General features: G+C 36.0%; 2 protein-coding genes across 11 annotated transcripts in view; one reads left to right on the top strand and one right to left on the bottom strand.

Moving 5' to 3' along the window:
• The window catches only part of ttc16 (tetratricopeptide repeat domain 16), an 85,904-nt gene that overhangs the window by 7,534 nt on the left and 61,637 nt on the right, over positions 1–16,733 (top strand). The window contains exons 9-15 of one of the 9 annotated variants that reach the window (XR_012406483.1): positions 1,813–1,954; positions 2,034–2,199; positions 3,360–3,496; positions 3,668–3,800; positions 5,717–5,882; positions 7,546–7,809; positions 10,136–11,454. Coding sequence is in view for 8 of the 9 variants with exons in the window: in XM_073951627.1 (XP_073807728.1) it covers positions 1,813–1,954; positions 2,034–2,199; positions 3,360–3,496; positions 3,668–3,800; positions 5,717–5,875 (737 nt within the window). In the remaining variant the exon portion in view is untranslated. Of the gene's footprint in view, positions 1–1,812; positions 1,955–2,033; positions 2,200–3,359; positions 3,497–3,667; positions 3,801–5,716; positions 5,883–6,124; positions 6,476–7,545; positions 8,949–10,135; positions 11,455–14,448; positions 14,802–16,733 lie in introns of those variants that run through there. The other 8 variants (XM_073951627.1, XM_073951626.1, XM_073951620.1 and 5 more) reach the window with 8 other exon arrangements.
• Positions 8,624–16,588, bottom strand: mymk (myomaker, myoblast fusion factor). Of its 2 annotated transcripts, none has more exons than XM_017356053.4 (6): positions 16,324–16,588; positions 14,445–14,559; positions 13,602–13,750; positions 11,552–11,668; positions 11,312–11,452; positions 8,624–9,853 (listed from the first exon to the last, which is right to left on the bottom strand). In XM_017356053.4, the coding sequence occupies exons 1-6, from the start codon at positions 16,456–16,458 to the stop codon at positions 9,734–9,736; spliced, it is 777 nt and encodes a 258-aa protein (XP_017211542.1). In that variant the 5' UTR covers positions 16,459–16,588; the 3' UTR covers positions 8,624–9,733.

Here is a 16,733-nt window from a genome sequence, read left to right as displayed (position 1 = left end):
TGGAAACATGCTAAATACATATTAAAAACATGTTATCAATGTGTTGCTTCATGCTAAAAACATTCAAATTTATAAAAATTGCTAATTTGTTCGAGCATTAGCAACATGTTATTTCACCTGGAGGACATGCAAAATCCACACAGAAATGCTTACTGGTCGAGCCGGGACTCGAACCAGCGACCTTCTTGCTGTGAGGCGACAGTGCTAACCACTGAGCCACCGAGCCACCCCCTAATTTAATTTAATTTAATTTAATTAATGCAACCTAAAAATTATGAAGAAGACATAAAAGTATATAAATGGTAGTAAACTATGCATATTTTCTGCCTGCTATTAGGGGAATTCTGTATCGGCGCCTAAAAGACTTCACTGCTGCCATTGAGGACTTGGTTCTTGCTGTTGAGTTTTGTGGGATTGAAGAAGAATCTCCTCAGGGAAAGCCCCAAGATGACTCTGATGGTTTAGAGGAAGAAGCACAGACCCAAATGGTGCTCACGTACAATGATTTTGCCATTCAGTGCTTCTCCCAGGGTCTGTACAGTGAAGCTGTCATACTGCTGAACAAGGCCATAGAGAAACAAAGAGATGCAAGTGAACTGTTCATCAACAGAGGAGGTATGGAAGATAAGAGAAAAAAAAGTTTCATGCGGTTTGGGCTGAGAGTGACAGAAATAATCAGTTTTTTTTTATTACAAAAGGCTTCAGTCATTAAACCTAATAAGTTCAGATTTCTCAAAATATTTATGGAAACATTCATTCATTTATTTATTCATTCATTTTTCTTCGACTTATAGTCCCTTTATTCATCAGGGGTCGCCACAGCGGAATGAACCACCAACTTATCCAGCATAGGTTTTATACAGCGGATGCCTTTCCAGCTGCAACCCAGTTTTGGGAAACATCATCTACACATACACTATGGCCAATTTAGTTTATATGTATATGAGGGCGAAGCAGTGGCACAGTAGGTAGTGCTGTCACCTCACAGCAAGAAGGTCGCTGGTTCGAGCCTTGGCTCAGTTGGTGTTTCTGTGTGGAGTTTGCATGTTCTCCCTGCTTTTGCGTAGGTTTCCTCCAGGTGCTCCGTTTTCCCCCACAGTTTCCCAGAGATGGATTGCGGCTGGAAGGGCATGGGCTGCATAAAAACTTGCTGCATAAGTTGGCGGTTCATTCCGCTGTGGCGACCCCGGATTAATAAAGGGACTAAGCCGACAAGAAAATGAATGAATGTATATACAGTTGACGTCAGAATTATTAGCCCCCCTATACATTTTTTTTTATTTTTTAAATATTTCCTAAATAATGTTTATCAGATTCAGGAAATTTTCACAGTATGTCTGAAAATATTTTTTCTTCTGGAGAAAGTCTTATTTTGTTTTGATTTTGGCTAGAATAAAAGTAGTTTAACTTTTTTAAACAACATTTTAAGGACGAAATTATTAGCCCCTTTAAGTTTAATTTTCTTTGAATAGTCTACAGAACAAAGCATCATTATACGATGACTTGCCTAATTACCCTATCCTGCCTAGTTAACCTAGTTAACCTAGTTAAGCCTTTAAATGTCACTTTAAGATGTATAGAAGTGTCTTTATCTAGTAAAATATCTAGTAATATATTATTTACCGTCATTATGGCAAAGATAAAATAAATGAGTTATTAGAAATGAGTTATTAAAACTATTATGATTTAAAATGTGTTGAAAAAATCTTCTCTCCGTTAAACAGAAGTTGGGGAAAAAAATAAACGGGGCCAATAATTCACGGGGGTTAATATACATATAGTATATATATAATTATTATTTTTTCCTCTCAGATAGTTTTTTTAAGCAGTGTGAATGGACCTTTGCTCTGGCTGACTATCAGCAAGCTGAGGAGTTGGACCTGGAAAACACAGCTATCTGGCTACGACTTGCTGTTATTCACAACACACTGGGTCTGCAGAGCTACGAAGACAAGTATTTAACGTTATGGTAAAATGCGACATTCTTCACCTCATGTTTATTGATGTCATGTCGTGAATGTGATTTGTTGCAGGAAGTTCCAGGAAGCAGCAGAAAGGTTTTCTGTTGCAATAAAGTACAACCCTGGTGTAGTTCAGTATTATGAGAATCGAGCCAAATCTTTTAACAAACTGGGCAAAACAGAGGAGGCCAAAAACGATGCCATCAGTGTTCTTGTCTTAGAGCCCACCAATGACCAGGCAAGTCTTTCTTTTCTCTCACATTCCCAAGCTAGAGCAGATATTTTTCATTCAAATATAGATAAAACGTTTAACGGAAGTTTTTTCGGGTTTGTGATAACGCCGAGGGCTCCAAACAATGATAATCCTTTTCAATTTTTTTTTAATGTAAAACATTTTAATTGATTATTAAATTATGAATTTATTAGTTTATTTATTCAAATATATTAATCTATTTATTATTATTATTATTATTATTATTATTATTATTATTATTATTATTATGTATATACATATATATAAATATATATATATATATATATATATATATATATATATATATATATATATATATATATATATATAAATCATTTATTATTTATTTATTTATTTATTCATTATTATTTTATTTATATAATTATTATTTATTTATGTTTATTTTATTTATTATTAATTTATTGTTATTTTATTTAAATATTTATTATTTTATTATATTTGATTATTTATTTATTATTCATTATTTATTATTTTATCTGAATCTATTTATTATTTATTTATTTTTTTAATATATATATATATATATATTTACTTATTTATTTTTTAATTTTATTTAAATTTATTTATTTATTATTTATTTTTTATTCATAAAAACATCAAATTTATTCATTTGTAATTTGTATTTTATTTATTTAATGAACTTTCATCACATTTTATCATACTGTGTGAAAATAGTATGACTAATATAGAACACAATATATAAATATATTTATATATAATTTCCATATAGTTATTATTTTTGGCTACTGTTTATTTAAGCCTATTTTTGTTTAATTTGTTCAGTCATTTGTTTAAAATATTATCAGATATTTTATATAATAAAAAGGTAGTTAGATTTTACAAGCAATAAATAGTAAATAAAAACATCAGGAGTCTTTTAATTTAAAATTTTCAATATACCAATAATATTAGATTGTTATATATATTTTTTAATAAATTCAACCTCGGTGAGCAGAAGAAAATGCCTTCAAAAGCATAAAAATGTACATAAATAATAAAATAAAATAAAAATTATTTTAAACACTTACAGTATATATTGATAATAAACTCGAAAACAGTGACTTGAAAAGGATAAAAGTGCAAAAAAATGTGTTGCTTTAAATTATTCCTTAATCTTGGACTAGGTGGTGCCATTGCTGTTAAGTCTGCTCCCAGGATGCTCCTTGACTGATATCATGTCGTGTGCCACTGCACAATCTGTCAAAACCCTGCTCATGGAAAAGATTGAAATGTTCAACCTTGCAGTCTCCTGTATGTCAAGGTTAGTAATACTGCTCAAAAATATACTATTTATGCTAGTTGTTTTTTTTTTTTTTTAAGTTTGATTATAGAACCGCTCTCACCCCCAAAAGAGTTTATGCTAGAGTATGTGCATGCAGGTTTAATGCTAAGAATCCAGTTTTAATTTTAACTGCATAATTGCTTGTTTTAGAGTAGGCAGAATGGCCCTCGCCAAGGATGACAGTCAATCACAATCATCCTCACAGAAGTTACAGGGGCAGAAGACGGAACCTTGTGATACTACAGTAGACGTTCACAGCAAACTAGTCAAGAAAAAACAACAGGTACACATTCATCAAATCTACTGCTGCAAACAGGATTACATGCTGGCTTCTGTCCAATAATATTTATATATATATATATATATATATATATATATATATATAGGCGATGGAGTGGCTCAGTAGGTAGTGCTGTCGCCTCACAGCAAGAAGGTGGCTGGTTCGATCCTCGGCTGAGTCAGTTGGTGTTTTTGTGTGGAGTTTGCATGTTCTCCCTGCGTTTGTGTGGGTTTCCTACGGGTGCTCCGGTTTCCCCCACAGTCCAAAGACATGTGGTACAGTTGAATTGGGTAGGCTTAATTGTCCGTAGTGTATGTGTGTAAATGTGTGTGTGGATGTTTCCTAGAGATGGGTTGCAGCTGGAAAGACATCTGCTGCATAAAAAAATGTTGGATAAGTTGGCAGTTCATTCCGCTGTGGCGACCCCGGATTAATAAACTGACTAAGCCGACAAGATAATGAATGAATTAATAATTTAGTCACCGAACATCTTTAGAAATAGAAAGAAAATTCATTTAAATTCATTCGAAATATTGGGGGAAAAAATCACAAACAACACAATTTTAACAAAATGTTTTTTTTTTACATTTTTTTATTTAATATTTTTCCTTAACATAAAACCTGGACCGTTATCATGAGTTATCTTGTTTTCAAAATTGGCTTCAGTACTGACTAATTTAATGTAAGCACAAATATAATATTGGAAAGCTTCCTAAAGAAAATGATAATCTAAATTAGAGATTTGTGAAGAGTGCATGTTGAGCATGTGCATGTTCATTCATTTTCTTTTTCGGCTTAGTCCCTTTAATAATCTGGGGACCCCACACTGCCAACTTATGCAGCATGTGTTTTTCGTAGCGGATGCCCTTCCAGCTGCAACTCAACACTGGGAATCATCCATAAACACTCATTCAAACACATACACTATGGACAATTTAGCCTACCCAATTCACCTATAGCGCATGCTTTTGGACTGTGGGGGAAACTGGAGCACCTGGAGGAAACCCACGCCAACACGGGGAGAACATGCAAACTCCACACAGAAATGCCAACTGACCCAACCAAGGCTCGAACCAGCAACCTTCTTGCTGTGAGGCAATCGTGCTACCCACTGCACCACTGTGACGCCCCTACATTTATTTATATATATATATATATATATATATATATATATATATATATATATATATATATATATATATATATATATATATATATATATATATATATATATATATATATATATATATATATATATATATATATATATATATATATATATATATATATATACACACATTTATTTATTTATTTATTTATTTATTTATTACATTATTTACAAAGTTTTTTTTTTACCAGGCCACAGATATAATTCTGTTTTGATGGTATAAATATACTTTTTGGACTTCCAGTAGCATTTTATAAATCACCAAATCGTAAAAGGGCCACAGTTTCAGCTTTAGAAAGAAAACAAAATCTTGATAAACAAAAGTGTTCTACTGAAGAAAAAGAAAATTAACAATCAATATTTAAAAAAAAGATAATATTTTTGCTGCAAAGCAACATTTTATTTACCTCACCCTGAAAGTATTATTCCAATACACTAATTCTGTACTACAGAAACTTTTTAAAGAACTCTTAGCACAGTTAGAGATGGCAGTTTATTATGAAGCATGGATTAATATGCTTCACTTATTATTAGTTAAATACCAAAAGAAATATAATATATAGATTATATTTCTTTCAAAAGCTGTTGATTTTAAACATAAAAAAATAAATTTTTAATTTTTTTATTTTATAAAAGAGTGTCTGGAATGTGTGACATAAATCATTATAATATGATTCTCAGTTAAATGTGTTTTCTCGGAAAGGCTAAATCTAACTAATGTGGCATTAATCTTTTCTGTTTATGGTGTCAGCTGAATCAAGCTGTGAAAAGAGTCCTGCAGCAGAAACAGCCCCTGCACTTTGACGGACCCCGTCTAGCCCCCGCCCGCCCCGTTCGTGAACACCCCAGCGCGCAGACCCAGCGGCCATATGTGTGGAGGAAGTTTGGGGGCTTCGGACTCAATTGTTGAAGACTGGGTAAACAATTACTCCCATAACACTTTTGGGGGGTGAAAAACTGGTTAGTTCACCCAAAAAATAAAACAACGTCATCATTTAATTACCATCATGTTGTTCTGAAAATGAATGGCTTTCTTTGTAAAGATAAAAACGGTTATTGAAGTCGACACAAAATGCAAGAAACACAGATGAAGTTTATGAATGACGGTGTGTATGATATTTGAAGTTGTTCGATTGAGTCCGAGTTGTTTTGTTCGTAGCAGCTGTTTCTGTTCAGCAGCTGGGGAAACAGCTGAGAGAGAGAGAAGTGTATAAAAACACCACTGGCAGCTGATCCCAGACTTTTATCACAGACGTTTACACTCCCTTGCTAATAGTGAAACACATGTTTTGAGCCCCTAGAGGAGACGGGGCCGAGAGCTTTTGGCATCGTAACAATGGAACAATCAGACGTCATTTTCTGACATTTATTATTCAGTCCAGTCTAGTTATGCAGACTGAAGAAGAGCACATTTTCTCGCTGTGTGGGGATCTCAACCAGACTTCCAGCTTGTCTTTTTTTTTTTTTTTTTTTTTGATGTAATTAAAGTTAGATTTATTAGCCCCCTTTGAATTTTTTTCTTCCTTTTAAAATATTTTTCAAATGATGTTTCACAGAGCAAGGAAATTTTCAGAGTATGTCTGATAATATTTTTTCTTCTGGAGAAGGTCTTATTTGTATTATTTCGGCTAGAATAAAAGCAGTTTGAAGGTTTTAAACACTATTTTAGGGACAAAATTATTAGCCCCTTTAAGCTATATATATTTTCTTGACTGTCTACAGAACAAACCATCGTTATACAATAACTTGCCTAATTATCCTGCCTAGTTAACCTAATTAACCTAGTTAAGCCTTTAAATGTCACTTTAAGCTGTATAGAAGTGTCTTGAAAAATATCTAGTAAAATATTATTTACTGTCATCATGGCAAAGATAAAATAAATCAGTTATTAGAAATGAGTTTTTGAAACTATTATGCTTTTATAGGATCTCAGATTTCTCCTGCGAGTGCCATTTGTGCCTGCTTTTCTCACGTAAATCCACCAGAGGCCGCTGTCGACTGACTGGCTGACTGACTGACCAACCCCTTCCCTAAACCTAACCGATAGTGTTTTAAAAAGCACTGATTGACCAGCGCCCACCCACTTCCCTATACCCAACCAAAGGTGTTCTAATAAGCAATCCAGAAAAAGAAAAGCCATCGCCTGGTTTTTACCACGTTTTCAGATTTTACCATATTCTCACCCTGTTATTTACTTGTTTATTTTATTTGTTAGCTACTGTTTTTGTCTTACCTGTTTTCTGGAACCGTTCTTTGCCAGACTCGAACCCCATCGCAGTGGTCAACTCCTTTCTGTCTTAAGGCTGATTTATACTTCTGCGTCAAACGTCGGCGTATGCTACGGCGCTGACGCATAGCCCTTCGCCGTGGCCATCGCCGTCACTGACGTGCACCTCTCAAAAAATGTAACTACACGTCGCAACGACGCGTAGCGTAAGCTCTGTGATTGGTCGGCTTGGTAGCGCTGACGAGTCTGGGCGGGACCGAGAGCCGCGCGAATGGCGCGAGCGATTGTTTACAAGTGTGGAGTCCCGTGAAGGAGCTCTGAATGGAAAGTTTTGTTTTGTGTTTACCTCATAGTTAAAGTTGTTGCACGTCCGCCGGTTCCTGCCTCAAAATGAGCGAGTTTGAGCCACTTGTACATCCCGGAAGTGTTCAGGAAAAGCAAAAAGGCAGAGAAGAAACTCGACACAGAGGAACATTAACACCTCACTGCCAACTAGCGTTTTGGAAGTGTTAATGCAGACCGACAGAGACAGCGCGCAGAAGTATAAATGCACAGCCACGCGCATTGCCATGGCGAGCCACAGGACAAACTGGTAACAGCGGAAAAGCCATCGATAGGTAAGCAGTCAGCTGGTAAGCGCGAAAAGGAACGGCGTTATACCGCCTGTAGCGTTAATTTTAAAGACGAAATGCAGCCATACGTAGCTCTGTCTACATAATCTGCCATCTCCTGAAATTTATATAGGGCTAGGTTTTCAGAATTATCAAAGAAGTCATCTGTGATATAAAGAATAGATTGTTCATTTATTTTTAATTTAAATGGATAAACTCAAAAACAAAAAGAGAGCCAGAGAAATGGAGGAAGGCCAGGGCAGACTGTGAATAAAAACAGCAGTCTAGATACGCTTGCTTTCGAGTGAAGCTTGCGGCGGTGGGGCTTGGTGGAGTTTCCTCAGACAGTGTGTGTGTGTGGGGGCCGAGACCACGAACAAAGTGGTTTTAAACAGACAGTGGTCATAAAGAAGCCCAAAAGTGCTTCACGCTGGTGTAATAAAAGTGTAAGGTTACTCTTTTTTGGCAGATTAGGACAGACAGCCAGGAGAGTCACGAGCTGCCAGCTTCCCCCCCAGACAAAAACACCTTTCTCTGGGCGCAGGAGCTGGTGGCCTGGCTTCTAGTCAAAGAAGTCTTTGCCGACCCAAAGTTTCATTCACGTTTGCTGGGAGACTGTTTTGTCTAAAACATGCCATGTGTGTTTGTAATTTTTGGAGAGTGTCGGGAGCGTGCAGATGGACCGACTCAAATGGACTGAAGTCTGAAGAGTTTTGAGGAAAGCCACAAGAGTTTTCTTTCTTCAGCATTGTAATTGAACAGTTTTTCCTTGAATAATAATTTCCCCTGAATGTACACACACAGTGTTCAAATGACAATAAATCTTAAAAAACATTTATTCAAAGCTGAAAAACATTAGATAGGTACAGTACATCAAGTAAAACAATAAATTAATATATTTACATATAAAATTATTTTCAAACCCACAGATTTGTTTGAAAATTCTATCCACTGCTATATACAGTTGAAGTCAGAATTATTAGCCCCCTTTTGTGTTTATTTAATTTTTTTTAAATATTTCCCAAATTATTTTTAACAGAGCAAGGAAATTTTCACAGTATGTCTGATAACATTTTTTCTTCTGGAGAAAGTCTTATCCGTTTTATTTCGGCTAGAATAAAAGCAGTTATTAATTTAAAAAAAAAGATTTTTGGGACAAAATTATTAGCCCCTTTAAGCTAATTTTTAGGCTTATAACTTGCCTAATTACCCTAACCTGCCTAGTTCACCTTATTAAACTAGTTAAGCCTTTAAATGTCACTTTAAGCTGTATAGAAGTGTCTTGAAAAATATCAAGTAAAATATTATGTACTGTCATCATGACAAAGATAAAATAAATCCGTTATTAGAAATAAGTTTTTAAAACTATTATGCTTAGAAATGTGCTGAAACAATCTTCCCTCCATTAAACAGAAATTAGGGAAAAAAATAAACAGGGGAGCTAATAATTCAGGGGGGCTAATAATTCTGACTTCAACTGTACATCAATCCACTTGTCTTGTTCCTTAAAGGTTTAGTTGAATGTTTAGTTGTACCCAGATGATGTCTGACCTGTCTGGCACAAACAAACGAATATAAAGAATTAAATTGCCTCTTTTACGGCCTCTTAAAACGGACATAGACAAGTGGTCCCTGCTGAGGAACCTTTGAAAGACAGTTTATTCATTTTGGATAGATAATGCGTCTGCTGTTTTTTTGTGACTCATAAACTTTCCAGCTGGATTTGAGGAGCCTTGGTGTTTCCTTTTCAGGTGGATAGTCTTCATTTCTCCATCCATATCTTGCTCTGAGTCTGCTTTTTCTGTGATTTTGACTAGCAGGGCATCGTGCTGTCCCTGTGAATAAGTTGTCCAATGCATACTTGGCCTGCTGGGAGGTCGTAAAACTGTCCTCACTTTCAGGGTGCCGTTAACAGGCACGGTTTCTTGCATTACATGGTGCGTGGCCGGGATTTGTGTAACGGCAGGCCAGGACCACAGGTCCGCATCCAGGGTTTCTGCGGAGTAGTCCAGATAGTCCGTGCTTTTTCCTTCATCTGAGGTTGTGAAGTCTGCCATTGAAAGAAGGAGTGTGATTAACATGATGGACAGTCTCTGGAAAACGAAAGGTAGAATTCACCCAAAAATGCCAGTTCTGTCATAATTTAATCACCCTAATGTTGTTCCAAACCTGTATGACTTTTTTATTCTCTGAGGAAAGAATGTACTGGTAGCTCAAGTGCAGTTGCATGGAATGAGAACTAAGCAGCACAGGCCCATTCTGACATAGCCCTATATACGTTTCTGGAGAACGCTACGGCACGGTATGATGTCGTTCCTTTTCTTGCTTACAGCTGACCACTCACCTCCGTATGGAAGGCTTGACCACTGTTACCAGTTTGCCTAGTAGCTCGCCATGTACGTTGGCGGACTTGAGACGCAGAGAAGAATTGACCACGACGACAGGGTTTAAGTCCGGTGAAAAACAGTTCCAGAAAGCAAGTAAGACAAAAACAGAAGCCAAAAAACCCCCATTTAAATAAACAAAAAATAACAGGGTGAGAATGTGGTAAAATCTGAAATCGTGGTAAAAATCAGGCAAGGGCTTTAATTTTCCTGGATTGCTTTTTAAAACTTTTGGTTGGGTTTAGGGAAGTAGGTGGGTGCGTCAATCAGTTCTTTTGAAATCACTATTTGTTGGGTTTAGGGAAGGAGGAGTGTGGGTCAGTCAATCGATCAGTCAGTCAGTCAGTCAGTCGACAGCGTCCCCTGGTGGATTTATGCGAGAACATCAGGCGCGAATGGCCTTCGGGAGAGAAATTTGAGTTCTGAAAAAGCGTACACAGCAGATAACCTGGGACGTATTTGGCGATCTCCAGAAATGTATATAGAGGTACGTTTTTAGAATGAGCCTGGGTTGGGGAAAAGTGAGCTGCAATAACAACGTTTTACCTTGATTTCACATCGCTTTTGTCTCTTTTGTGAATCCAAAGTCACACACAAGTTTTTGACCATACAAAGTGAGTTACCAAGCAAACCGACCTCACCAATAAAGTTGTGCAGATAGATAGATGAGGCTAAGTTATTAGATTACAAATCGTTAAGGCGTTTTGTAGAATTCATTTGCCATTGTACAAAGAACTGCACTAAAATAATCCTTTATTACCGAAAATATGTCTCTGAAAATATTATTAATATGAAAAGGAACAAAGCATGTATTTCCAATGAGCCTGTGTTTTAATCATCGATTTTTATCAGATTTTTTTGTGGTGTCCACTTGTAATCGAATTGACAAAAAGACATATTGTCCCTATCATTCCCATTTGCTCTAATTATATAAGCCACCAGCATCACACTTTTCTCTTTTGTGGAAGAAAGAATACAGATTTGGAACAACATGAGTGAATGATGTACTGTAAATAATGACAAAATTAGTCTTTTTGGGTGAACTATCCCTTTAAATGCTCACTATGAGTCTGTTTGTCATCTTAAAGAGGCTTTTCACCTCCAGATAAAAAGATGCATCATACACAGCAGCAGAGGGTGTAGCAGTTGAGTTTGGCTGCGTTACGTCCCGTTCCAGCATAACGGTTCTTCTTGGGCAGCAGCAGAATAAAGGACATGGCCAGAGACACGTGGTAGAAACTGTGAACATAAGCGTAGTCCCACTCCTGTGGGAGTAAATGGGCAAGTCATTACCACAGGCTTTCCTAACAAACAACTTGTGTAAAGTGTTCCCTCAGTAGCTGCACATGTTCATATTTTTTTACCTCAAAATAGAAGCGAAGCATCAAAGCAAGAGCACCGAAGCAGCACCCTGGGCCCACTTGTTGAGTGTAAACACTTTTGTCTGGATAAAGGCCTTTCTTTTCCTTCATTTTCTGTAACTGGAGCAAAGACAAAAAAAAAAAACATTTGTAAAATCTTGTGAAAGCATTTGTGGGAGATAATAAAATCCTGAGTTTCCATGTTGCCATGAGCAAATAGAGCTTATTTGGTGATTCGCTCTTAGGCCTCATCTGCATTAATCTTGACACATTTGAAGATGTAAAGTTGAAGTCAAAATGATTCACACTCCTGTCAATGTTTTTTTTTTTTATATTTCTCAAATGATGTTTAACAGAGCAAGGAATTTTTCACAATATTTCCTATAATATTTTTTCTTCTGGAGAAAGTCTTATTTGTTTTATTTTGGCTGTAATAAAAGCAGTTTACATTTTTAAAAACCATTTTAAGGTCAATATTTTAGTAGCCCCCTTAAGCAATATTTGTTTTTGATTGTCTACAGTACAAACCATCGTTATACAAAGACTTGCCAAATTACCCTAATTTACTTAATTAACCTAATTAAGCCTTCTAATGTCACTTTAAGCTGAATACTAGTGTCGTGAAAATATCTCACTTTTATGTGTTTACTCACATTTACTCTACAATTTAAGGAGCTACAGGTTTACTCACTTTTAAAGTAAAGGCAACGAATAGATTTTAAACCAATGGGTTTACTCACGTTTTAAAAGTAAAGGCAACTAATAGATTTAAAAACAATGGGTTTACTCACTTTTTAAAAGTAAAGGCAACTAATAGATTTAAAAACAATGGGTTTACTCACTTTTTAAAAGTAAAGGCAACTAAGAGGTTTAAAATCAATGGGTTTACTCACTTTTTAAAGTAAAGGCAACGAATAGATTTTAAACCAATGGGTTTACTCACTTTTTAAAGTAAAGGCAACTAATAGGTTTAAAAACAATGGGTTTACTCACTTTTTAAAGTAAAGGCAACGAATAGGTTTAAAACCAATGGGTTTACTCACTTTTTAAAGTAAAGGCAACTAATAGGTTTAAAATCAATGGGTTTACTCACTTTTTAAAGTAAAGGCAACTAATAGGTTTAAAATCAATGGGTTTACTCACTTTTTAAAGTAAAGGCAACGAATAGATTTAAAACCAATGGGTTTACTCACTTTTTAAAGTAAAGGCAACGAATAGATTTAAAAACAATGGGTTTACTCACTTTTTAAAGTAAAGGCAACTAAGAGGTTTAAAATCATTGGGTTTACTCACTTTTTAAAGTAAAGGCAACTAATAGATTTAAAACCAATGGATTTGCTCACTTTTTAAAGTAAAGGCAACTGATAGATTTAAAACCAATGGGTTTACTCACTTTTTAAAGTAAAGGCAACTAAGAGGTTTAAAATCATTGGGTTTACTCACTTTTTAAAGTAAAGGCAACTAATAGATTTAAAACCAATGGGTTTACTCACTTTTTAAAGTAAAGGCAACTAATAGATTTAAAACCAATGGGTTTACTCACTTTTTAAAGTAAAGGCAACTAATAGATTTAAAACCAATGGATTTGCTCACTTTTTAAAGTAAAGGCAACTGATAGATTTAAAACCAATGGATTTGCTCACTTTTTTACGAAAGTCTTCTTACTTTTTACAATGTACTGCTGTTATATAATGTACATACAATCTGTTATTTTTTTATTAACAAAAAAATAAATAAATAAAATAAAATTCTGTGTAAACTAATGTGGACAACTTTGACCATCTCACAGATATCGTCATTCACATGAACTAATTCCTTAACTCATGGGGTGTCCAAACTCGGTCGTGGAGGGCCGGTGTGTCCTGCAGATTTTAGCTCCAACTTGCCTCAACTCACCTGCAAGGATGTTTCTAGAAAGCCTAGTAAGAGCTTGATTAGCTAGCCCAGGTGTGTCTGATTGGGATTGAAACTAAACTTTGCAGGACACTGGCCCTCCAGGACAACTCTACCTTAACTGGAAGAATCTGACCCATCTGACGTGTCTCAAACTCACCCATTTGACTGTGATCATAAAGACAGCTGTCCCGATGGGGCCGGAGTAGATGCCGTATCCCAGTCGGTCCTGGTAGATCCTCACAGCTGCGGTCAACACCCCAAACATGGTGAGCGAAGAGCGTTTGGGCTCATCGAAATCCCCAAGCGCTGCAAATAAAGCAAATACTTGACACGTCAAAGTGGAATGCAAAATGTAAACACCTGTCAACATGCTCGTGAAAAATAGCCTTTTGCATCACACTGTTTGACACGTCTATTTTATCATAAATAGATTTACAGAATTATTCGCCCTCCTGTGAATTTGTTTTTCTTTTTTCGAATATTTCCCAAATGATGGAGCAAGGAACTTTTCACAGTATTTCCTATAATATTTTTTCTTCTGGAAAAAAATGTATTTGTTTTATTTTGGCTAGAATAAAAGACGTTTTTAATTTTTTAGAAATCATTTTAATGTTTAATGTTTTAATGTAATGTTAGCCCCCTTAAGCAATATTTGTTTTCAATTGTGTACAAAACAAACCACTGTTATACAATGACTTGCCTAATTAACTATAGTTAAGCCTTTAAATGTCACTTTAAGCTGTATAGAAGTGTCTTGAAAAATATCTAGTCAAATATTATGTCCTGTCATCACGGCAAAGATAAAAGAAATCAGTTATTAGAAATGAGTTATTGAAACTATTATGATTAGAAATGTGTTGAAAAAACATTCCTTCCGTCAAACAAAAAGAATTCAGGAGGGCTAATAATTCTGATTCCAAATGTGTACCTGTGGACATTCATTACAGAGAAATCCTCACAGTTTGTATGCAGTTAGATGCAATTGTTATTATTTGCTCACCCAGTAGCGTGACCCACATGGAGATGGCTGTCCCGTACACGCTGAAGTACTCCAGAATGTCATACTTCATGAAACAGAGAATGGACAAGCCCGGACCGTCACATGCGTGGTAAATCTGAGCACAAATGCAGAAAACACATGAGCATTTTAAGCCACTTTGAAAGAAAGGTATCTGCAGAGGACATACATGTCAATTTAAAAGGCTCTAGAACAGATTAGATGAAGTTTCCATGTTCTTGTCTGGAGAAATTTATGAAGTAGACCTTTTTACGGCCCTACAGTTGAGCAAATGGAGGTTGAGCTTTGTAAACGAAACTTTGTTTTGCGTTAGGAATAAAAGTAAATTAATGTGGGCTGAAAAAAATCTGTTCTTGCATTCGCTGGGAAGTGAACCCATATCTCTGGTTTACTACTTGAGGTACAGGAAAATTCATTTATTAATTTCCCTTCGGCTTAGTCTCTTATTTATCAGGGGTCACCAGAGCGGAATGAACCGCCAACTATTCCAGCATATGTTTTACACAGCGGATGCCGCAACCCAGTACTGGAAAACACCCATACATTCTTGCATTCACACACACTCATACACTATGGCCAATTTTGACAATTCTCCTATAGTGCATGTCTTTAGACAATGGGGGAAACCGGAGCACCCGGAGGAAACCCACACCAACACGGAGAGAACATGCATACTCCACACAGAAATGCCAATTGGTCCAGCAAGGGCTCGAACCAATGACCTTCTTGCCACTGAAAAGTCAAATGTTATATATTTTTTTCTATTTAAAGATGTTTATTTATTTATATTTATTATCATTTTGCTTTATTAGGTTCATCTTAGGTCAGAAAATAACATCGTAAACACAATATAAATAACATTCTTACATATAAATATACATTAAAATCATGCACTGATAGAATTCAGCAAACAAAAAAATATCAGGAAACTTAATTATACACTCATATAAAAAAAAATAGTTTTACTTTTTTTTTTTTTTATTTTTAATTTTTTTGCCCTTATTAGAATAGGAGAGTATATTGGACAGAGTGCAATATTAGAGAAAGAGAGTATTCATTCATTCATTTATTCATTCATTTTTTGTTGGCTTAGTCCCTTTATTAATCCGGGGCCGCCACAGCGGAATGAACCGCCAACTTATCCAGCAAGTTTTTACGCAGCGGATGCCCTTCCAGCCGCAACCCATCTCTGGGAAACATCTACACACATATTCACACACACACTCATACACTACGGACAATTTAGCCTACCCAATTCACCTGTACCACATGTCTTTGGACTGTGGGGGAAACCGGAGCACCCGGAGGAAACCCACGCGAAGGCAGGGAGAACATGCAAACTCCACACAGAAATGCCAACTGAGCCAAGGTTCAAACCAGCAACTCAGCAACCTTCTTTTGCTTAATTACAACTTAATTTTTTCTGTTCAATCAACTTAAATTTGTAGATAGATTTGTGTTGGGAAAACATGAATGAGTTGTGTGGAGCCCTGCATTTTAAAGACATGCACAAGCTGCACTGTAAAAGTGCCAAATTAGTTACTTAAAAATTGGTCGACCTGTTCGCTTTAAAGCAACAAGTTGACTTGACTTAAATAAGCGAGTAAACCCATTGTAACTTGGAACTGTTAAGTTGATTTACCTTAATTTTTATAATTATACACAGTTCATTTACTTAAAAATTTAAAGGCAACGAGTTGTTATTTTAAATAAAGTCAACTAATATTTTTAAAAGAAACATGTTTACTCACTTATTTTAAGTAAAGCCAACTAATCTTTTTTTACAGTGTGTAAAGACCAGCTATTTCTGCAAACTCTATTGCATTGTAGTACACATCTAATAAAGCCACAATTCTCTTACCGCGGTGAAGAACATTGTGAAGAAATAGACCATGGCCTCCATGTGGAAGCCCCTCTTTGCAGCCACGCTGGCTGCAGGCACAAACACCAAACTGCTAATAGTGGGCAGCAACATCTTGGCGATAAACGCTCCCATTGCGACTCAGAGAAATGGCCTCGGGATTTCTGGAGAACTTGGATGGACTTAAAAGCTTGTCTGGTTTGAATCAGAAAGCTTTGAGGAGCGATTGACTCTCGCACACACACTCTCTCACACACGCTGCTCTGGAGGATCTTTAAAGTTTAAATGTCTCTCCGTGGCCTGTGTGCACACTGTCATCAGAACGGCAGCTGTCCTGCAATCATGTGGCTTCTGTCACACATGTTCAGGATTGCAGAACAACAAAAGTCAAGAAGCCATTTATGGTGAAC

The sequence above is a fragment of the Danio rerio genome, chromosome 5 (assembly GCF_049306965.1).
Source record: "Danio rerio strain Tuebingen ecotype United States chromosome 5, GRCz12tu, whole genome shotgun sequence".
NCBI lineage: Eukaryota > Metazoa > Chordata > Actinopteri > Cypriniformes > Danionidae > Danio > Danio rerio.
Note: the sequence above shows the minus strand (reverse complement) of the source record. Positions and strands in the feature narration are given on the sequence as shown.

Bases quoted from the DNA above. Each gene is read 5' to 3' on its own strand.
- mymk (XM_017356053.4), bottom strand. From the start codon at position 16,458: ATGGGAGCGTTTATCGCCAAGATGTTGCTGCCCACTATTAGCAGTTTG. The intron at 14,560-16,323 runs GTAAGAGAATTG...ATTTGTGCTCAG, and splicing joins TCACAATGTTCTTCACCGCG to ATTTACCACGCATGTGACGG. The intron at 11,669-13,601 runs GTGAGTTTGAGA...TCTTTGCTCCAG, and splicing joins TTATGATCACAGTCAAATGG to TTACAGAAAATGAAGGAAAA.